Source organism: Choristoneura fumiferana, chromosome 2 (assembly GCF_025370935.1).
Source record: "Choristoneura fumiferana chromosome 2, NRCan_CFum_1, whole genome shotgun sequence".
NCBI lineage: Eukaryota > Metazoa > Arthropoda > Insecta > Lepidoptera > Tortricidae > Choristoneura > Choristoneura fumiferana.
The window spans coordinates 1,699,108-1,723,128 of NC_133473.1; the positions used below are offsets into that span (position 1 = coordinate 1,699,108).

Consider the following 24,021-nt stretch of genomic DNA (forward strand, 5'->3'; position numbering starts at 1 on the left):
TGACAACTTTTCAAACTTTTCTTTTTAGTACTTTTTAATTTTTTCTTAGTTTGTTAGGTTTACTGATACAGACTTTCATAAATAATAATAAAGTACACACTTCGTCGACTGTAATTAAAAGAAATGTTATTCTTAAATCTGTCAAACTATAGTCAAGTGCGACAAAGTTACGATAAAAATTGACGCTGTTTACAATTTAAAACAACACTATTTACATACACTCTCTACATATCTAATTAAATCTTCGTTGTATGAACACAGCTCAAAAATTTCACGGTGCAGCTACATAAATAATGTTTTGTTTTGTTATTTGTTTAGAAGATTCTCCTGCATTATTGCACAATCAACTTAAAGACCATGAAAACCGCTTGTAAATTTACTATCGTAGACCACGTACTGTCAATGTTAGATTTTGCTATTTGGTATTCATTGTCATGTAACTTTATTTCTTAGTCAGAAGTGTCGTAAAAGTTCTCATTCTAGTAAATAGTGTACCTATATTTTGTAAGATGAATCTGTTTACGTCACCATTGTTGTAAAATGATGTAGATAATTTCGTTTCTGGGGTTCCACAGAGATGTCTCTCTGCCGGACCGGTTTTAACAAACGCATAAGCTAAACTAGAACTGTGGATCTATAATTCCCATTAATTAAAAGAAGTAAGTTTGTTTTGTAATTTTACGTCATTTGTACGAAAACACACTTTCAAAAAGATTGTTTCTTTTTACACGCATTGGACTTGGACGTCAAGTTCAAAGGATTGTAGTCCTAAGTATACGATATTATTATTATTATTTTAAAATTAATGACGGTGGAAGCATTCTACACTTCCACTGAACGTAGATATAGTTTAGATATAGTTAGTGTTTAGTTTTGACCCCATGCATACCTGTATTATTATTATTTATTTATTTTGTATTTTTTTCTTTAATTGTATACTGTAGTTTTTAAGTATTTTATTTTTAATTATATTATTATGAAAAAAAAAACTTTCTGCCAAGTTTCTTGCGGCGCATTCTTCTTGGCAATGATGGTCTTTCCGTAAGCGCTGGTAGTTTAAAAAATGACGTGTAAAAGTGCCCATTGCGGCCTATTTACTGAATAAATGATTTGAATTTGAATTTGAATATCAATTCAATTTAATTATGACCCTCACGCGGTCTTCAGAAAAAGGATCATTAACTTTCACTGATGTGGAATATGAAGTGATCCTTTAAAGTACAACAACAGGCAAGACATAGGTACGAGTAACTCAATATGAAATAGCATGACCAAATAATATGCGAGAGATACACTCACCGAGTCATAAGTCCGCGTACTTGTTCGTTCGGCTAGCTGAGTAAATATTCAACGTTTTTGCGGCGTTTTTTTTCGTCATTACCGTTTCGGCAAATACTATTGAAAGAAGTAATGCTCGTGTTAATTTTTTTGTCAAAATTAAATAGAATACCGATCCTAAATCTAGCGTGATCAAAATTTTTGCAACTTTTCCTTCCGTTGTGCTAATAAACGTGGGATGGTAATGACGTTTAACCGACCGGTTGAAACGCTCGAATATTCACCTTGCCTCTTGAGCACCTGGCTGGCGGAGCTGGAGGGCTACTACAAAATTCGAAAATCGTACCGTCCCTCTCACTCTCGTATTAAATAACATTAGCGTCAGCGGGTCTGCAAGATACGAAGTTCGAATTTTGCACTTCGTCAGCAGGGCTACTACGAAACTCGAAACTCGAAGTTCGTATCGTACCATCCCTCTCGCTCTCGTATTAAATAGTGTAAGTGTCAGGACCGCACGACACGAACTTCGAGTTTTGAGTTTCGTAGTAGCCCTGCAGGGCCATTCGCGGCCACAAATCTCTCCGCATTTAACGCGGAGTCAACGCTCCAATTTAAAGAATAATCTGAAGGTCACTCACAATTTCTCCTCGAGCTTGTCGACCGGCGCACGCGCCGAATGGTGGCTCTCCGCGTCGATGTCCTTGACCTGCGCAAACAGTTTGACGTTAGGTGATATGATAAAATTGATAAATAAATGAATGAATGATGATAAATAATTAGTAAATCGCGAATTTAGGGGAGTATAAAAATACCTACGTATTGTAATAAATTAAAATAATTTAATTTAATTCCGGGCCTTGTTTTAACAAATTTAAGAAATTAATTAATAAAAACACGTTTATTTAATAAGCCTTTCTTTTCTTAAGCTATGTATTTTTGAGTCTAAGGGGCTGTTCCACCACCCATTGATTAGTGTTAACTGACGGTTCAATGTGATGCCGTCTCCGTCTATTCGAACGAAACAAATAGAGACAGCATCACAATTAACCGTCGGTTAACACTAATCAATGGGTGGTGGAACAGCCCCTTAATGTCACAACATGGACTTTATAGCCTTTAAATATATAGGCTTTGCATAAGGCTACTAGCTCGGAGAGTCTAGGCTCTCGAATAAAACTAGACTTGAGAGCTTAAGGGGCTACCCGAGATTTTCATCGATTTTGGACAAGTTTTGAATCGTATCTCCTACTTTTGCACTACAGATAGAATTATAAGTCAAACGGCTATCGGTTCTCCAATCTTTTATCTCCATTTTTGGCTACCGGATTTTGAAAAAAATGAATACTTAATTTTGTATGATTTTTTTAAACGTTCTCTGAAAAAACACTTATTTCGTATCTCTATTGACGTGAAAGGTCTAACATATACGAAATCTACATATTTGGGTTCGTCTTTGATGTCTCTAAAAACAGGTCCAGGGTTTTCATTTGAAACTAATTAAAACAAAAGTTATGGCCAGAAAACCAGTTTTTTGGCCTAACATTGTTCAACTTTGATGCCAAACATCTCGAAGACAATGAACTTTGAAGTAAATATGGGATACTATATTGCTTAAAGCCGTTGTTTTTAATATAATAAGATACAAAAATCATAAGAAAACTAAGGAATTCAGATCGAAGGTCAAGGGGCATGGGATCCCCTTAAAAGCTTTTATGGCTTTTAGTCCTCTAGGCGTCAAGAATCGAGGCGAGCCTAAAAAAGATCTAAGTAAAAGACTTAAGTCTTTTGGAACACTATTTCCTGCATAAAATGCCGGCTTCAACCAACCTGTCGATTATAATATAATAGAGATGACACGACACGACGGCGTCCACTAAGGTCACGCGCCAGTCACGGACGTCACGTCACTTAGCTGACGCCGCTAATTACCGTCAAGGCATGCGCCCGCGCATCCTTGGAGGAGATAACGTATCACCCGCATAGATACGCAGTTGTTTAGCACAGTGTGCTAGTTCCTTAAGCCTAAATAGGGTAATTAGAAGGAAAATGTGTTTTTATTTGTTTTACTTTACAATGATCATGCTTAGCGAAATTCAGAATTAGTGTTTTAAAATTTTCGGATCGTCAAACGGGATCCGCGGGTAAAATCCTAAATTTTAATAGTAAGCAGTGCTTGCACTGTTGTATTTCGGCGTGGAGAGTAAGACAGCCGGTGAAATTACTGGCACGTGAGGTATTCCATCTTAGGCCTCTAGGTTGGCAACGCGTCTGCAATGTTTATGGGCGGTGGTGATTCCTTACCATCAGAAGACCCACTTGCTCGTTTGCCTTCCAGTAGAATAAAAAAAAATGTTGGTTTTCCTAGAAACTTGATATTTGGTGTGAAGGTAGCTCTTATAGCACAACCAATAAGAAAAGTCTGATAAGTTGATGAGCTTCGCACTAATATGTCTATCTGTCATGCCAGATCTTAAATTACCGCATGCTGCGTACACTTTGCTAAGGGAAAGCTCTGTAACGCTGCTGAACACTGGATATTCATAGATAGGTTATTATTGCTAAGGAAAGGAACTCTGCAACGCCAGATAGGTAATAGGTACGTTACGGAATCCTCTTTGCGCAAATCCGACTCGTATTTGGCCGTTTTTTTTTTTAACTTAATATAGGTCAGAACTTGTCGATTGTCGCTTATAACTTTAATGCCACAAATATATATATTATTATGAGACCGTTTCTGGGTTTGTCGATTGGCAGACGGCCAATCGGAAGGCCTAGGTCTCGCTGGTTGGATGAAGTCCGAAAAGACCTGTGCGACATGCAGGTGGCAGACTGGCGCCTTGTTGTACAGGATAGGAACAATTGGCGGAGTCTTGTGTCGGAGGCCAAGATCCACTTTGGGTCGCTGAGCCGGTGAAGTAAGCAAATAGTATTTCTGGATTTGTAATATTTTAAGCAAAGGAACATTTAAACGGGTAAATCCATACTAATATTATAAATACGAAAGTGTGTGTGTTTGTATGTTTGTCTGTCTTTCACGTCAAAATGGAGCGGCGGATTGACGTGATTTTTGGCATAGTGATAGTTTATGGGCCAAAGAGTGACATAGGCTACTTTTTATCCTGGAAAAATGAACAGTTCCCGAGGGAACAGCGCTCGATAACCGAATCCCACGCGGGCGAAGCCGCGGGCAAAAGCTATTTACCCGATAAATTGGTAAAAACCTCGTTACTTCTTTTAAAAAAAACGTTCAGAAAATGTTTGCTAATCAAGCAAGCGCCGCGGAACTCAGCACAGTTTTACGTAAAAACAAAAACAAATAAAACGGGGAAGTAATTTGAAAGTGAAATAAAATGTGCAATATTTTTACTCTACATTAGTCTAGTTGCGCTTGCGCCACTCCGCTCGGTCGGGTAAATTGCGACACGCTGTCCTAATTTAGTAATTAACGATTAAATCTGTTTCTAAACAATATTGGAACAAATAAAAATGAAAATAAAATAAAATAAAGAAGATTAAATTTGTCTTGTAAAACCGACAATCCTAAGGCTTCACTTCGCACAAAAAAAAATGCAAATACCTACCTACATCCATAAATACTCGTAAATGACTGAAATATGAAATCCGCGAAATTCCCGTGGAAATTAAGTAAAATCCCGTCAATTGAACTGGCTGGATGTAATGAATGATTTATCATGCGCGCGAAGCGGTTGGTGGATACTTTATCTCTTTAGCGCACACAAAATTGTGTACCTATGTTACTATTTCCATGTGTGTTTTCATGTATTTCTTTTTTTGGTTTATTTGTGTGTCTTCCGTGTTAAGTAGTGAAACAAAATATCATAAAAAAAGCTTAAAAAAACTCAAAAATCTACACTAATATATATTTTTTATTCAACTGGATGACAAACGAGCAAGTGGGTGTCCTGATCGTAAGAGATCACCACCGCCCATAAACATCTGCAACACCAGGGGTATTGCAGATGCGTTGCCAACCTAGAGGCCTAAGATGGGATACCTCAAGTGCCAGTGATTTCACCGGCTGTCTTACTCTCCACGCCGAAACACAACAGTGCAAGCACTGCTGCTTCACGGCAGGATTAGCGAGCAAGATGGTGGTAGCAATCCGGGCGGACCTTGCACAAGGTCCTACCACCTGCAAATCTGCTACAGCGGAGCATTTAAAAATATCTGACACGTCCAACCGACCCTAGAAATAAAGTAGTATCAGATATTTATACACGCTATTTGTTGTGTCAGATATTGGTGCGGTGACTGTACGTTAATTTTTGAATGCGTGCGTTATTCGAATGTCACTATTATCGGCGCCTGAGCAGCTATTATGTCATAAAGTAATGTACTATTTCCATTATGGCTAGGGTTATCAACGCTTCTAATTTTTCATACAGTCGTGTACCTCTCGTGTTATTTATTAAGACACGGATGTGTGTCAAATTTAAGACTAGGTATCTTTTCCATTTTTCTTTCAATCTGTTTTTTATTTTGTTTCTATGTTGTTTTCTGTAAATAAAGAAAGAAGGGAGAATAAAGAATTTCTTTAAATTTATTTCATATTCGTTTGCTAAAAAAAAAGTTGTGACTGTTTTGCTTTGAAACTCGTTATAATACTATAAGGTATTAAGTCATTTGATGTTTTAATATTATTTTATCACTAAATCCGCGTGCTTAGTATAGGTACTTACATATTATGCCCATGCAAAATTACAACTTTCTAGCACTTACTTAGTTCACGGCCTCTAAATTAAGCCGAGGACGGACTGATGGATCATATATCTGTTAGGTACTTCCTTGCCACTAGCGTGATGCAAAAATTTTCAAATAATTTTCCCTAAATTTTTAAGTAAGTATTTCCGATTAGCGTGTTTGACAACCCTAACTGTTGTCCTAATTTACACGTGCACTTTTTGCCTTTTACAGTTGCATACAATGTGTGTCGAAAACTGTATTTGTGGTTTTAAAGGTTTTTAACCTAATTTGCTTATTTACATTAACAAACAATCTGTATACACCATATACGTGAAGCAAGTATACCTAATATACTCCATCTCATTTACAATTTAAAAAATTATAGTCAATCCACGCTTGATTTTCAGTAATCCAATGTCGGAAGTGAAATATACTAAATAATGCATTAACACTAATAATTGTTTTTTTTAGTGTTATTTATTATTATTTTATTGATTAAGTTTTTTTTGTCATTTTCTGGTAATTTATGATGTGTTTATTAATTTTGATGTTATATAACACCTTGTTTATTTTATTTTTATAAATATTAAATAATACTGTAATAAATTAAGAAATAAATAATTAACACTTAATTATTGTTAAATAACTCAGCTTTTAAATTTTTTTGTTATACTAAAAACATGCGAATGTGAAATGAAACAAAGTAATAGTGGCTCCGATGACGCCATACTATTGTAAATTTTTCAAAAATTTAATCGACATAGAAACGTTTACGATATTAGAATTAAAGTTCAACCAAGGCCAACGTCTGACTGCTAGTCACTGTACTATTAGTTCCCATCATAACGGTGCCATCTATTGGGTCATATTAGCATGTCGAATACTAGGACATTTACTAAACCTGACGACATTAAATCTTACCCTATCTACATCTACTCTTTATTGAAAGAAACGTCTGCTTTTCGGAACAAACACAAGCTGAGCTGAAGTGGGCGAAAAACAAGACAATTATGATGTCACTGCAGTTAAATTGTTTAGTTTATAATCGAAGTTTCCTTGCACACTGACCGCAAATTCCAAAGGACTCGTGACGAAGGCAAGATACTTGGAGATGTTTAAATTATTCACTATGGAAACAAACGTGGACAAGTCATCGTGTGTACAGTCACCAGCACCAATATCTGACACAACAAGCGTATACATAAATATCTGATACGACTCTATTTCTAGGGCCGGAAGGACGCGTCAGATATTTTTGCACGCTCCGCTGTGGCAGATATTAATGCTGGTGACCGTACAATCACTAGCACCAATATTAAGTTTTATAAAGAATTATTGTCGAAAATACAAACTGAAACATGGATGTCCGGGTGAGCGGTTAGTTCCGAAGGAGTGTTGACGTTTCTCGATGAGGGCTAAAACATAGATGTCGCTAGTGTCGCTGCTTAAGTGACTAAATAAAAAACGAACAAGCAGAGATAGGTATGTGGTGCATAGGAGAAATTTGTGTCTGTACTCCTGTCCAGTGGTGGCGTAGGGATACAGCACGCAGCACGGAATGCTGAGGACCTGGGCTCGATTCCAAGCGCTGGTCTCTTTTTCTGGTTTTTCTGTGCATCCATATCTGTTTGTATTTTCGATATGGTTTCACGGAATGACCGTAAAAGTAACAAATTTGGAGTTGAAATAAAAAATACAAAAAGACAACAAAAACCAATTTTAAAAATCATTGTATTGTATCGCACAGAACTTCTTCAGGTGAGTTCGACTCACACTTTTTCTATTTCAAGTTTAATAAATCATTAGCGGTTCAGTCTTTTGTTATATATTTCTGCAATTGCAAAAACGTAACCGTTCAAACGCTCGGCTGGCCGTGACAGACCGCGAACGAAACTTGTTTTCCAAAAGAAACCTCAAGTTCAAGATAAATGACGCCGCAACAGCAATCTTAATTGGTTAACCGACGAAAGCGGGCCCTTTACAGATCTGTTCAAATAATTTTACTGCTCTATTTTTAAGATTGGTTTTTGGAATCTTTTTGTATTTTTTATTTCAATTCCAAATTTTTGTTACTTCTGTTCTGTGTGTGTTTGTTTGTGTGTGTGTTGTTGTGTAATTTTTGTTGTTTCTGTTTTGTTTTTCTAGTTTTTCTGTATCTATATTTCAGTTTTTATTTTCGATTTATAGAGCATTGTTTAATTTGTTCCACCATAGCTGCCTGTCTTTCGCTTTTGGTATTATCTGAGAGCCACTCCGTCTTTCTTTACCTATTACATATCCGTCAACCTTCGGTACCTTGACAATGTGAATAGAAATCTTAAAATCTGCAAGTAATCGCTCACATTTCGATATGAAACTATGAAAGATAGTTTAGGCCGTAATCAAGTCGTTATCCGCTCCACGCCGGAACGGAACGCAACAGGCGGGCCCAGATACGAAAACCATGGCCAAGCTGAAAGACATCGAAAAACTTGGACAAGATATTTAAAAACATAAAACACGACTAAGTATTAAGTAAGTGGAAAAATCTATAGGCACTGGAGGGCAACTACCTTAAATCCTTTAGTTAGCTAATTGAACTGAAAGGAAACCTTCCTTTATTTTAAAAAGGAAACAAAACTGCATTTAAGTATCTTCTAAACTTCGTTTGTCTCACCCGGGAATTGAACCAACTAATAATAAAAAAAACAAACACGCCATTTTATTATACGAATCGATAGGATTATTGTTCAGGATAAAAATTGTCTAACAAACAATTGGTTTTATCCACAGCGAAGTTATAGGGGGTCGAAAATGGCCTGAATTGCTTCGAGAAAAGGATGGTACGGGCGTGCCGCTTTTTTGCTCGACTTGGCGTGGGCACTGCCGTGCCCCCAGATTTAAGTATGCTTATCCGTTGCCTAGTAGTTACCGATAACACAGTAATATTTATTACTTATGTAGGTATTTATTCGTCTAAGGAATCATCGTGTTGAAGGTGCGACCAAACCGCTGCTTAAAAAACGGTGACGGCACGGAATCGCAGTGACGCATTTATCGCATGCTCTCCACACCGCTGCTTAAAATACGGAATCGCAATGACGTGCCTTAAACGTCAGCAGGGCTACTACGAAACCCGAAACTCGAAGTTCGTATCGTACTGTCCCTCTCGCTCTGCATTAAATAGTATAAGTGTCAAAGGGACCGCACGACACGAACTTCGAGTTTCGAGTTTCGTAGTAGACCTGCAGGTCTTTCCGAACAAAAGTCGTGACGTTTACGGAAAGTCACTGCGATTCCGCACCGTTTGCGTATTTTAAGCAGCGGTTTAGTGTCACCTTTATATTGTTTCTATAAGACAATATAGCCGGTAGCGTCAGGTCAACATATATATCTCTAAGACTTGGTATACATTATATTGAAACTAACCTATACCAATTGCTTCCTCGCCGTGTGCTATTAATACACAAGACCAGAAATACAAAAGGCGTCGAGATGCTATCCGCCATAATCACAGTAATTAAATGACGAGCTGAATAAAACATGCTCTATACATTATTCAACGGAGGCGTCTTCGTCTCTTCCCTGGGAAGTCACAAAATACATTGTCAACGACTGTTAAGGAGCTGGATAAACATAAGTATGTTTTTTATTCGACTGGATGGCAAACGAGCAAGTGGGTCTCCTGATGGTAAGAGATCACCACCCTCCATAGACACCTGGAACACCAGGGGGATTACAGATGCGTTGTCAACCTAGAGGCCTAAGATGGGATACCTCAAGTGCCCTGCGTCCCCACCAAAGATGTGGGAGGATGTGTTGCGAGGACTGCGTTTTTCATGAACCAATAGAAATGCTTCATTTACCTATCCTCGCACAGCACATCTCTGGTGGGAACAGCTGAGCGGAGCGCGGCGAGGTAAATGAAGCGTTTCTACAGGTTCACAAAAAACACATTTCTTGCAACACATCACCGTACATTTCTGGTGGATACCCAGCCTAAACCAGGGTTGTTAATTTTTTTTTAATTTAGACTGTAAATAAAAATTTCACTGAGGGCAAATGAATACAGAATATGGGTATAAACTTGAATTTGATACTAAAAAGGCAAACTAGACTAGGTATGTATCTCTGTTAAGTAAAGTTCAACAGTCGGGGATCCATTTAAAATCGTGACCCGCTGATAAGTTTCCAGTAAGGCAGATCCGGACTGTTGAACTTTAAGTTACTTAACAGAGTTCAAGACTGCTACACTTGTTTTTTTTTTAGTTTTTATTGCAATGCAATCTTATTTAAGGCAGTCCGGGTTTTTTTATTTACTAACTTATTTTTTAATTTACCACTTTTTGATATTCCTGCGTAAATGGTAACTTAAAAGGTTTAAAAGCTTTATTTTTATTTATTTTCCATCACAGAAGACACGCGTAGTATAACATTAAAAAGTTTTGGTTGCGATATCCATTTTTTCCTAACACCCAAAAACAAAACACGCTCGCCCTGAACTCCCTTTCCCCATAGTGTCACCATAGCTATAGTACCTCGGCCGCATCTCTTACTTTCCATTTGTCATCGCATTTTATCAGTTCGGATAATGACATATTAGTTGCACAAGCGTTACGTCGCCGTAACAGTCGGGTGCGCACGCGCCTATTGTTAGACAAACTTCCTAGGCGCAGATTGTCATTCTATGAACTTAGCGAGCTACTTAGATAAATGCTAAATGGCATTAACGGTGATTTGCAAATGGTTAAGATTAGTCGGCTTTGTGCAAGATTTACATGCAAAAGTTTGTTTGTTTGTTCGTTATGTCTTCACATCTAAATCACTGAACCGATTAAGATGAAATTCGGTACCTATAGTTTGAGTTCCGGGGATGGACATAGGATAGTTTTGTCGCGGGATCCAATAAACGAATTCTACATTGGCGTATCTAGGGGTGGAAAGGGCTATGCTCGGAGTTTCTCTGAAGGATCGAATTCGAAACGAGGAGATCCGACACAGAACTAAAGTCATCGACATAGCTCACCGGATAAGCAAACTGAAGTGGAGTGGGCCGGCCATATCAGTCGAAGAACTGATAACCGCTGGGGCAAACGAGTTCTTGAGTGGAGACCGCGAATCGGCAAGCGTGGCGTAGGACGCCCTCAGACTAGGTGGAGCGATGATCTTCGCAGGTTAGCTGGCAAGAACTGGATGAGGACTGGTCGAGGATCGTGCTCAGTGGCGTGCAACTGGAGAGGCCTATGTCCAGCAGTGGACTAAGATAGGCCGATGATGATGATGTATCTAGGTGTTATTTTTCAGGGGGGCCTGGCCTGGATTTTTGTGTGAAAATATCAGTATTATAGAATTTTGAATCGGTGGCCCAACATCCTGGGGTGGGACTAGACCATACTGGGGTGGGCATAGCCCACCCGGCCCCCCTTTATATAGATACGCCTATGGAATTCTAAATACGCGGACGGAGTCCCGGGCAACACCTAGTTAATTAATAAACTTTGTTACTCTGTGTATCTGTACGGTAATAAAATATGGTGCACCGTAACAAGATGCAAGGTGCACCGATGCAAGAACGTTCTATTGTCATCGTGTACTACTTGAAATTGAAAAGCCTCAGTCCATTTATAAAAATTTAACCATCAAAAAGTAGGAAAACCCCCGACTTGGTCACTTCAAAGTTCAACATCTCAATAACGGCTAAACCGATTTTGATGAAACATGTCTGAGAACCATTGCTAGAAAACCTGCTTTTAAATATAAAAACCGCATAAAAATCGGTTCACCCGTTTAAGAGCTACGGTGCCATAGACAGACACACACGTGTGAGTCGGATTCGTGCATCGCGAGTTCAGTACAAACGGGCGTATATGACTTATTTATGTTTAGTTATTATAAGATATATGATTTTATAAGGAGTGTATCAGTTAAGTCGTTATCGGATTAGTATACTAAGCACTGTTAGTGGATTTGTCGTGACTTCCAGGGTTATCACTAACGATAGGTCGTAAAACTACTAACCTGTGAGCCTAAAGACACATTATTGTTGCTTTACATATAGTTGCTTAATCATTAAAAACTAAAAGAATAATTAAAAATTAAAAACCACTACAGATTTCGCTTTGCATTTCTTTTCTAATGAGCTAAGCTTATGCAAATATGCGTGTTCATGCAGTTCCTCCACCTCCACACTGTAAGAACACACAAATCACAGCACCACCACTTCTAACATCTAGTAGCATGGTGTACGATTGTCTTACTCTGAAGATGAGTTGTGGTTGAGTTCGAAACGCGTTAGTGTAGTGTGGTGCTGGTGGTAGATGGGTTTGTGTGATTTGTGTATTCTTACAGTGCACGCTAAAGATATTCATCCAACTATTAAAGTAACAAGTGGCAGCCCTGCCGTGTGAGGCAACTGGAGGATGCCCCGGCGCATCAGTTATGCAAGGCCGTGAGCTTTTACCGCCGCGCCCGCTATGGCTGTGCGTGTAGTGCATAGCACTATAGTTAGGTATGCTGGCGTGTAGTGAACCGCATTTGTAAGCTTTTAACACGTTGAATACGCGGTCAATGCTGTTCGACACTCCATTATCTTGCTTAGCTTGTTAAAAAATCATGATTTTTGCAAATTCTGTCAAATTCAACTTCAAATACATATTTATTTAATAGGTTGTGAGCCTATGAATTTCATGATCTGCCTCAACTGGCCAATTCATGAAATGGCGCCATTTCACGATATGCCTAGGAATTTCGTGATTTGGCGGATTTTACGATCGGCCGCCGATGTATACATCCCAAGTATTTAACACAACTTCACAGTAGATTCGCTATTTGATGTAAGGTATGGCCAATGCAGATCGGAATTTTTCCAAATCCTATGCTAAGATCCAAATTTTTCCAAAGTCAAACAGATACCAAAGAAGCAAGCTTATTTTATAAAAGAGCCGTGGGAGTCGCTTATGTTGACCGTCGGCCCAACAGACGCCTTTGGACACAGGCCTACCGCGCGGTCTACGTTGTCCGCGGGTAACTCACGTCTTAAATCGAGTTTAGTCCGACATGTTTCGGTACCCCTTTCAATACTGTTTTTTGGCGACTTCATTTTGAAATAAGCCGTGGTGGCCGAGTAGTTTGTCCTATGGCCTCTCAAGCAGAGGATCGTGGGTTCAAACCCCGGCTCGCACCTCTGAGTATTTCGAAATTCATGTGCGAAATTACATTTGAAATTTACCACGAGCTTTACGGTGATGGAAAACATCGTGAGGAAACCTGTACAAACCTGCGAAACAATTCAATGGTGTGTGTGAAGTTCCCAATCCGCACTGGGCCCGCGTGGGAACTACGGCCCAAGCCCTCTCATTCCGAGAGGAGGCCTGTGCCCAGCAGTGGGACGTATATGGGATGATGATGATGATGATTTTGAAATATCATATAACTCTTGTCACTCCGACAGTTTTGGCGAAATCTAATGATACTTACCCATGTAATGTTGATAACGATTCATCAGTTTAGATTAACAGAGATATACCTACCTACCAATCAAAGAAATAGACAACAGCTCGAAAAACATGAGTCTCCGCAGTGGGGTAAAAAGTATATTTCGCGTCCTGTAAACTTCTCTAAAATACTGACTTTAAATCGGAAGAATTTCGAAAACAAGTCTAAAATATTTAATCTTTGATAATGCACTAATCCAGATATCTAAACGTACAGACGACGTGATCAAAATGAGCAAATCAAACCGGGTCAATATAACTTTCGTGGTCGGAACTACCGATCGGAATTGATATCCAGCACAATGCATGACGTAAGCGACATTCGGCGTAATTACTATGAAATAATACAGATGTAATTGCATCACTGGTGTACTAGTGCTGTAGTCTATTTATTTGTTATGGATATTTATTTGTTATGTAAACACCAATTAGGGTTGCCAACTTTTTTACAAGAAATAAAGTATATAGGTCTGAGAAGGGAATTAAACAGTATTTTAGAAAAATGAACAATATTTTCTTCTTTTTTGGGTGTTTCTCGCACAACTTATCAATTTAGTATCATTTTTAATCTCTCATAGATCTCGTCAGAATCAAAACTAATGCCAAGATAAGATTCATTCTGAAACACCGCTCTATTGTGACTATGCGGCACTGACTTAGTGTGATGCTGAAAACAGTATTTTGCATGCTTTAGTTCAACAGTAAAAAGTATAATGTAGTGAAAAACAGTATACTTAATACTTTACTTTTACTTAGCTAAACATACAAAACACTAAGTACCTATACTAAGTAATACCAACAAACGAGTTTTTGTTCTTTAATTTTTTTATTAAATGTAATGTGAGTATTTAAATGACACTCATAATTTAGATTAGAATATAAATAGTTACTGTTATAATATAAATGCAAGTGATACACTGAGCTTTAAATATTTTGCATGTCTTTCTGACAAAATATGTCGCACTATAAATTGTATGTAAACCATCTTCTTTGTATGTTACCATCAGCCAAATGTGGTCTACCACCCTAAAGTTGATAATCGTTTGCATGTCATAAAACAATAATGCCAATAGACGTGTCTGTCAACTTGAAAGTTCGACATTAGCGATATATTCATTTGTTAGGAACTTCTTTAAAAATTGATAGATCACTTATTTGACTGATGGTACCATTATTTGAGCAAATAAATGATTACTGTTTTCTAATTATATGGTTTTCAGATAAAAGCCATGATAATAAAGCCTATAAGTATTATTTTATACCTAGTACCATGCACGAAGACACGTGATTTTGTCAAAATTGGATATTAATGACATTGTAATAAGAACCACGGCACGCGCACGCGTCATTGTGAATGACTCTACCTAGTTATCGTAGTTAGTACTATTACTCGTAGTAGTGGTAGGTAGTAGTTAGTAGTACAGCGATAGGTTCGCTTTGGTAATAGGTGTGTTCGTTTCATTTGTACCTACAATAAAGACTTTACATACATACATACATATTTACTATTTAAGTACCGCATTTAACGGATAATTTCCGTTGACATAGTTATGAAATTTTACAAGTAAGGGAAATAAAGGAAAAACTTCGAAAATCCAATCCCAAAAATAGTTTTGTTTTTGCATTAAAATATTCACTATGTAGCACGAAGTAATTTTTGGTGGCTTTTAAATTTTGTACGGAACCAACAGTTCAGTTTATCTGGTTATTTAAATATGAATGCGTGTTATCTTTGCAAGTCATGTAAGAAACGCGAAACCGTAATCGATTGTTTACTATGTTTGTATCACAGATCAGTCGCTGCTCATTCAATTGAATATAAGATTAACGTAACTGTATGTTTGTCCATTGTTCCGCCAACTAGGTGTCAGTGTCGTTAATGCCAACGACCTTAGGATCTCATCCAGTTATGGAGCCTAACGGACATAATTTGATAGTCGGACGTGCAAAAACTTGCAGATAATTTAACTGTCAAAAACCATTGATTTTTTGCGTAAGTGACAGGTATATTGTGTCCCTTGAGCATATTTAACACGTTATGATGTTAATCAGTTGGTCCTTATTGCACTGCCTTATAAGGCAGGACCGTTTTTCAAAAAGGCACGTCAGACGGATGATCACAGCGGAAATAACGGAGTGACCTTAATCGGGACACATTAAAACGGTATCCCATAAAGAACCTCGCTATTATCCGTCAGACACTGACATGACATGATACCATCATATCTACCCATGTCGTTGGCAGAAATGGGTCAGAAGCAAACAAAACGAACATTCTTTGAACGCGGTTAGTGTTATGTCGATTGTGTTTTGTTTTCGTTGTTTGTAACAAACGAAGAATATACCATAGAACATCGTCACCTACATACATTTGAAACCTTTTATTGCTAAATATATAAATGTACCTAGGAAACAGACGCAGAGTACAAAGAAATGGAAGAGTAAGTACTTAAAATAATCATCATCAGCATCAGCCGGAAGACGTCCACTGCTTAACAAAGACCTCCCCCTTAGTAAGTGGCGATGACCGTCAAGTCGCCACTTGCCACCGGTTGCCCGCAACTCTCACGATGTCGAGTCCACCCAGTGGGAAGAGGGAAGTCTGCCAACGCTTCGTCTTCCGGTGCGTGGTCGCCGCTCGAGGACCTTTCTCCCCCGACGGTTATCTGTTCTTCTATTGATGTGGCCCACCCATTGCCCTATCAACTTTTTTAATTAACACAAACCTATTCTACTCGAAAACTATATTTTTATTAGGTACCTAGTTTATTTGTGAGCTATCCACGTGTGCCATTTAACAACCTTGATATTAAAATCGGCTCTCCTTGCCATGTTTTTTTTTTCACTTCTTTAGGCCGAATAAACTTCTACTCTACATGGCTGACGTTTTGAACGTGATGCAAATTTAATTTATTTATATATGTTTCATTCCTTCATTAATATTACTTATTTTCAAGAGAGTTGTCTTGTGTTTTTTTTTAATCCCCGTCGCAAAAAGAAGGGTGTTATAAGTTTGACCGCTATATGTGTGTCTGTGGTACCGTAGCTCTTAAACGGGTGGACCGATTTGAATACGGTTTTTTTTTATTTTAAAGCAGGTTTCTAGCAATGGTTCTTAGATATGTTTAATCAAAATCAGTTCAGCCGTTTTTGAGATATTGAACAATTAAACGGTGTTTTGGGCTCTTAAAGTACAACCAATAAGAAAACTGAATATCTTAATTTTCATCTCACACTGCGTACATTTTGCTTGCGAGAGGGGCTTTGCTATAGTGGATATTCATAGATACCTATAAATCGTACCGAACCCTCGGTGCCCGAGTCCGTTTTTACTAGAACTCTACTGTCAATTACTATAAACTTGTGTGTATTAAGAGCCAAATGCATTTAATTTTCAACACAGAATACTTAGCATCCAATAAGAATGGTAACTCTTATGCATTTTATTTGATACGTCGATATGAAACTTGCATTTCGAGTCATCGCGACTTGAAGTCTCATACATCAACATCTGATACGATCTGTGGCTCGCTCCCAAAGCCGCCATCACTGTCGCGCTAAATTTTAATTCCATATATTTTAGCCAATGGCCTTATATAGGTACCTACAGTCAGCGTCAAATATAAGGGAACCATTTTTGTTAAAGTGAGCTTCCACCGTCCTCTAAAATCTTTAATCTTCTTCTTCTTCTGGTGCCGTCTCCTATCGGAGGTCGGCGATCATTAGGGCTATCCTTACTTTAGAGACTGCCGCTCGAAAGAGGGATCTGGTACTCATTCCGAACCAGTCTCTAAGGTTTCTTAACCAGGAGGTACGTCTACGCCAGGTGGTCTGCGGACTTGTATCTTCCCCTGGACAATAAGCTGAAGCAGACCGTACATCTCGTTACACATTATACCTATGCCCCAAATACAACAGCTTTAATATTGGTTTGAATTTGTTTTAAAGTTATGATAGAAGTACATATCAAACTAATTGGAATTCGGTTGTCGCGCGCTGTTCCCTCGGGAGCACATTTTTCCGGGATAAAAAGTACCCTATGTCACTCTCTGGCCCATAAATGGTTTCTATGCCAAAAATCACGTCGATCCGTCGCTCCATTGCGACGTGAGAGACGGACAAACATACAAACACACACACTTTCGCATTTATAATAATTATGGATGACTATAACCCTACTTAAGAGTTTAAGAGTAAATAACAGAGTAACTTATAAAATATATCTAATTGTCCATTGACCAAGTTAAAATAGACACACATAGTAAAGCAACGACATATTAAAATAAAGGTAAAATAAATAAAGGTACTTGTACAATTTTTTCCTGAACGGCTTCGGAACCCTATCCCAAGTGTTTGATAAGCGCTTGGGCGGTTTTTTTACGTTTCGCAGCCAAAATAGCAAAAACGATACAAGGAAATCTATAACGGCTAAGTTTGCTCGAGAATTATGAGTACTTTATGAGTAAATAGCAGCCTTGGAAGATTCCGTACAAAATGCTAAATCCTTAGAAAAATATTAGATACTCGACTTTTTCGTAATGGCTACGGAACCCTATCTTGGACGTATCCCACACACTCTTGACCAGTTTTTTTATAGTAGGTACTAGAGCTTTCGAAAAGACCATCATTGCCAAGAATAATGCGCCCGGAAGAAACTTGACTAAATTTTACGAAACAAAACGTATAAGTAGAAGTAGGGGTAGTTCTTTCATATTCTTTTTAGGTATCGTCTTCACAGCCCCAGAAGATTTTAAAATACCTATTCAACGATACCTGACACTATAAGGTTTGACGAGAAATGAAAAACAATCCCGCTACGCACCCTAAAAATTTTTTTCTAACAATTTTTTTTTACCACTTTGTCACTACTTCGTCGGCATAATTGCTAGTATCTAAGCCGCGGACGGATGGCGAAACTATAAGGGTTCCGTTTTTGCCATTTTGGCTACGGAACATATTGTGCTGTGACTGCAAACTTAGTCGTCCGTCTCTTTTTCTGTGCATCCATGTCTCAGTTTTTATTTTCGATGGAGTAATATTTTTATAGTTAGATGGGAATTTCCAGAAATGAGGTCGAAGCTTTAGTTAAGATTAACGTGTTACTAAAATGTCACCTGACCGCCGTGCCGTGGTAAAAATAGACAGGAGAGATCAGGATATATTTAGTTGTCTACCCTATACTTAATGTAGATAGGTACTAGGTGCAGGGTGCAGGCGAGCGAGATAATGTGTGTGAGATACTGTGGATAATAATGATGTGGCAAGAAACAGGGACAAAGGACACGAAACTAGGATCTCTTAAGCCTTTTGTTTGACTTATACCTACCAAGCCCTTAAAGAACCCTAAAAAAATTAGAATTAGAATGCCAAATTAAAGGTTAACGGCGTGTTTTCATCTAGAAATAATTTTTAACATATTCTGCGTTCGCTATAATATGCATAGATTCGCGACTTATTTAGTACTCGCCCGCAAAATTGGCATTTCGAACGCACCCGTGCGTCTCTGACATGGCTGCCGAAGTTAAGTAAAATGCATATATCTACTCGGGTTGCAGCTTGTTTGTTATGAAAATATTCAAGTGACATAATGTAAATATTACTCCACTAACAATGGCAGCCGAATTCAATCGACAGTGTAGACGATTTCTTTTACAAATGTTTTCATTTACGATGACATAAATACACGTATTATTATTCACTACCGTATCGATTGCAATTTGGGCAAATCGTAATATTTATCTTCATTATCTTTAACGTTATAAGTACCTATTTTACTTAAGTAGATCCAGTAAGCTAGAAGGCAACCTTCGAAGAAAAAACGAAATTATCGATTAGTAAACGCAAAAAACAAACGACAACTTCTCTCAATTAATTAGAGATGAAACAGTTAAGTAATTCGAATAAATATAAATATCCGCTGTATCTGCATACTTATGATTTCTTATTAAGTAATTACTTAATTAGAACCTCTTTAAAGCTGCTCCAAACTGATAACAAGACAAGCTCCTGTATCTTAAAACACAATGGATTTTAAAATTAAGCTGCATGCATTCTCATTAAAAGGTCATATTTGGTAAAAAAACGCCAATGTTGCCGGTCACAGTTGGGTGATGAGACTCATTGTCGTCTTGCGTGCTCCGACCAAGGTCCGTAACTTCATGGAGGCTTTATCGATTTAAAACATTGGCTTATTAATTATTTTTCCTCTTTCTACATACAGGTAGCTATAAATACTGAATAGAATTAGGTGTAAGTAGTGTACTTTAATACTTAATTAGCTGGGTCAAAATTATTTTCGTTGCATTGTTTCTGACCACTCTGTCACGATATTATTTATGTCTTCTAACTAAGAAATAAAAAAAATGTGGACCCAATATTCGGGTTAACTAATATTTAACTAGAGAAAAATTAAAAATGCCGCTAGGTTACATAAGAAAAAAAACTCCGTGCCATTTTTTCGGGAACAAAAGCAAGACAATGAAAATAATTTTGACCCAGCTACTCCATTTATTTGGCTTTGTTGGACGATAATTATTGGCGATATAAGTGCAAGGAATTTGTTTAATGTTTCCGAGGAATGTTACGTCCTCACTTACGTGATTATGATTAAATAATTATATTCCTATTGAGAAAAAAATTGAACTTTGCAAATCAGATTAAATCTATTTATACGCAAAGGAAATTATTTGCACAGGCATTAAGTATATGTAATATTATGATATTATGATTGAATTGAATGCTTGTAATTTTGCTTTCATTGCTGCGGAACCCTAAACGCGAGTGTAGCAGAAGGTGTTCAAATTAATCTAATACTTATAACTATTAGGTATTGAGTAAGTATCAAGTTTTTGTTTTCTTTCTTTTTTTGAGTGTGTTAGTCTAAATGCCGACAAAGTTCACAAGAGATTTCCTTGAAGTTTTTTTAATTATTACTTAGCCTGGATTAGTGTCCCACTGCTGGGCAAACACCTTCCCCATTCGTCTCGGTTTTATAGCAAATTCGTAAAATAATAAAAATGCCGCAGATTTTTGTGTTAAATCTAAAAAATACTAAATAAATATGTATAATTAAAATATTTCTAACCCAAAACCTACCTTATATTTCATCTTGCTTTATCTTGTTTCCACTTTAAAAAATAAAACACGCACAAAATAAAAATAAGTAACGCACTTCGTAAACTCAAAAGATCGAAGAAGAGCGCGCGAACGGACCGCGAACCAACCGCGCATGCGTGCAACGGTGACAATGGCTGTGGGAGTCCGCGCGCGGCAGTTTTGCTTCCCGCCAACTGAATACTATCACAACACTTCTTGGTGCTGCACCACAAAACTTTCCACGGCGAGAGATGAAATCCTACTGCGTGCTATGTAAATGAGATTTGGATACATTTGTACCAGCACAAAGGAGTTTCCGTTGGGTGGTTGACTGATTCGCTGAAACTAATCGTAGTTTGCATGTAAGTTTTATTAGGCAAAAATTAAAATTAACAAGCAAAAGCAAGCAGATATAGAACTAACGAGAATGTAGAGGAACTTAAATATTTCAGTTTTACTTTTCCTGAAAATTATTACCTACAATTAATTATCATTTTCCTGTTAATTGCATTCGATAATTTGGTGGGTACTAACTTTCCTGACTATTTTAAACAATGAGGGTTTTCACAGAGGGGAAATATCGCTAGATGGCGTTAATATCGTAAGGTCCGTTTGACGTTTATTCCTGATTGGTTACATAACTAAATGAGCCAATAGCAAGCCAAATTTTGGTATGTACATCATGAACATAACTTAGTAAATAGCATGTCGTGCCTACCTAATTCAAGAAAAGGACTCAGACAGAGATAATAAATATTATCACTACCTAATTTGCCTGTAATTTTAGTAAAAATTTAATTAAGTAGGTGCGTAGAGGTAAAAAATTGCAGCTCTACCACATAATAATATAGTAAGTAGAGTACAGACTTTTAAAACTATATGTAAAATTTAATTTGTGCTGTAGTTTTACACACAAGCTCATTTTCGGGTGACGTATTTCATAGTACTAATTAAGGCTGGAGGTAATTTTTAACAGACTTCAAAAAAAGGAGGTTATCAATTCGGTTGTAATGTTTGTTACCACGGAACTCCGTCATTTATGAACCGATTTGGATTTTTTTTGAGGCTTGCTGAGACACCGACCGACTTCAGACTGGTAGAAAATAATTCATGATTTTTTGTAGTCGGTCCAATTTTTTGTTATAATTTTTTTTCTACTTCTCTGTTTGCACTTCAATCAAACCACCACAATTCTTTCATCACTTTCATATGATATTTTCGAGTGGCGTAATTTTAATATTTTCTTTAAAAAAAAACTTTTTGACGCAAACTTTTTTTTGTGACTACTTTTTATCGACTGATATTGTATTATCGTCCAACCGGTTTACCGTTCAAGTCAAAACGACCACTAAGAGTGGGTCAAAAGGTCAAAATGAATTTGCTAGATTTGACACAAAAACCAACAGGGCGAGTTAAATAAAAGCAATATAAGCTTGTATCAAAATTGTTTGCAGGCGCGGTCCGAAGGGGGGGTCACAGGGGACATGACCTCCCACCCCAAATCGTACACGTAAAATTGAAAAAATCTTCTAAAACTTTACAAAATAAAAAAAGGATTTTTTGCTAATAGCCGCGATGTATTATTATTAGTGCCGTAAAAGCCGTGGTGGCCTAGTGGTTTGACCTATCGCCTCTCAAGCAGAGGGTCGTGGGTTCAAACCCCGGCTCGCACCTTTGAGTTTTTCGAAATTCATGTGCGGAATTACATTTGAAATTTACCACGAGCTTTACGGTGAAGGAAAACATCGTGAGGAAACCTGCACAAACCTGCGAAGCAATTCAATGGTGCGTGTGAAGTTACCAATCCGCACTGGGCCCGCGTGGGAACTACGGCCCAAGCCCTCTTGTTCTGAGAGGAGGCCTGTGCCCAGCAGTGGGACGTATATAGGCTGGGATGATGATGATGATTATTATTAGTGACCCCCTCCACAATTTCAGGCGGCGACTGCGCCTGATTATTTGTATATCTTGCAAGATTGCTCGCAGTAAAGTTTTATGAAAGCGGGCCTGTCGGTGCAACGACCTACCACAGCTACAGTAATGGACTGGCTAATGATCAAAGCCGAAGGTGAAGGTGCAAAACAAATGAAGTATGACACCGCTGTGCTGAAATCCAGTTCAGCAATCGATAGATCATCTGATTTTTTAGTTTTGTCATCATACTTTGGTAATGCCTGCGTTTATTTACGCATCGAAATATTTTTTCAGACGTTGCAATTCTGTCTCTGCAGTACAAGGTCGCAGCGAGCATTTTTTAAGGCTCAGTAGTTCTAAGAAACCGTTAGTTTCACCATCTTTTGTGCGATGTGAAAATGCTTTCTGATAGTTTCCGTGGAAAGTATGTGGGGCTCTCTCACTTTAGGCAGTAGGTGCAGGTACTGTCGTTATGGGAGCACCATGGCATCGCGGACATCGAATCATGACGCTTCCCAAACCTTTCTCCCCTACACGTAAATGGAAAGATTTTTTCACTTCTCATGCTCGTAACGTTGGTGTTTATGCTGGGTATAGGCGACATAAAATGACTTTTTATGCACTAGTGCATTAAATAAAATCTTCGTCTAATACCAAGGTAATTAGGTGTCAACAGCCACAAACAAAGAAGTTTCTTTTTTTTATTTATATAAAACTAAAAATTATTCAAATCAATCAAAATAAATCACTAAAACTAAAAAAAAAATATTTATAGTAATGCATGAAAAATAAAATTAACGTAGTGAGTGAACAATTGTTTTCACTGTTGCTATTTCATTTCCCCGCTAATGAAGTGAAAAGCAGTGTAAAACTCTAGCATTAAATCCATTTTCCCCTCGACGTGTCTATCCACCCTCGCCTTACCGGCGACTTGTGTAAAATGGCTCGTTTTATGCTCTCGTTGTACAATCTAGTATTTTATGTCTATCTTTTAGTGTGGGGTGTCGTCGAACAGATTTGTCAAGATTCTTTGTCGATTTAGGTTTTTTCGGAAGAGAGCAGGAAGTAAGGATTTTTTGTAACGGCTACGAAACCCTGTTCGGGGCATATCCGACACGCTCTTGCCCGGTTTTTCTACGCCACGTTTCTCCTACTAATTATTGACACGACACGCTCGCTCGCACGTGTCTGCTTTGTTTTACCCGACTGCAAGGAGAGGTATTGTCGTTTTTCCTCTATCTAGCTCTCGGATACTCAAGAAACTATACGTATATAAATAAACCACGGGACACTTGAGACCAATTGACCTAGTCCCAAACTAAGCAAAGCTTGTGTTACCTATGCATGGGTAAAATTTAAAGCTTAAATAGATAGATAGACTTAAATTCATAATTATGTAAATATATACACTTTTGTGGGAGGAGGCTCCAATAGAGAGATCTCTCTCCAGGCAGGTATTATGCCTGGGGACCGAAGTCCGAAGGAAGAGCGTCGGAGCTTGTATATATGCGACCGCGTTGAGAAACTTCGATAGCGCGATGTAGAACACGGTCGGAGT

At 37.9% G+C, this 24,021-nt stretch overlaps 1 protein-coding gene across 1 annotated transcript in view; it reads right to left on the reverse strand.

The window, feature by feature from the left end:
- Positions 1-20,784, reverse strand: part of LOC141445623 (neprilysin-4-like) — a 75,202-nt gene extending 54,418 nt beyond the window's left edge. The window contains exons 1-2 of the mRNA XM_074111475.1: positions 20,550-20,784; positions 1,917-1,984 (exon numbers count right to left, since the gene is read on the reverse strand). Of these exons, the coding sequence (XP_073967576.1) occupies positions 1,917-1,984; positions 20,550-20,561 (80 nt within the window). The 5' untranslated portion in view covers positions 20,562-20,784. The remainder of the gene's footprint in view (positions 1-1,916; positions 1,985-20,549) is intronic.
- Between the last annotated feature and the right edge of the window lie 3,237 nt (positions 20,785-24,021).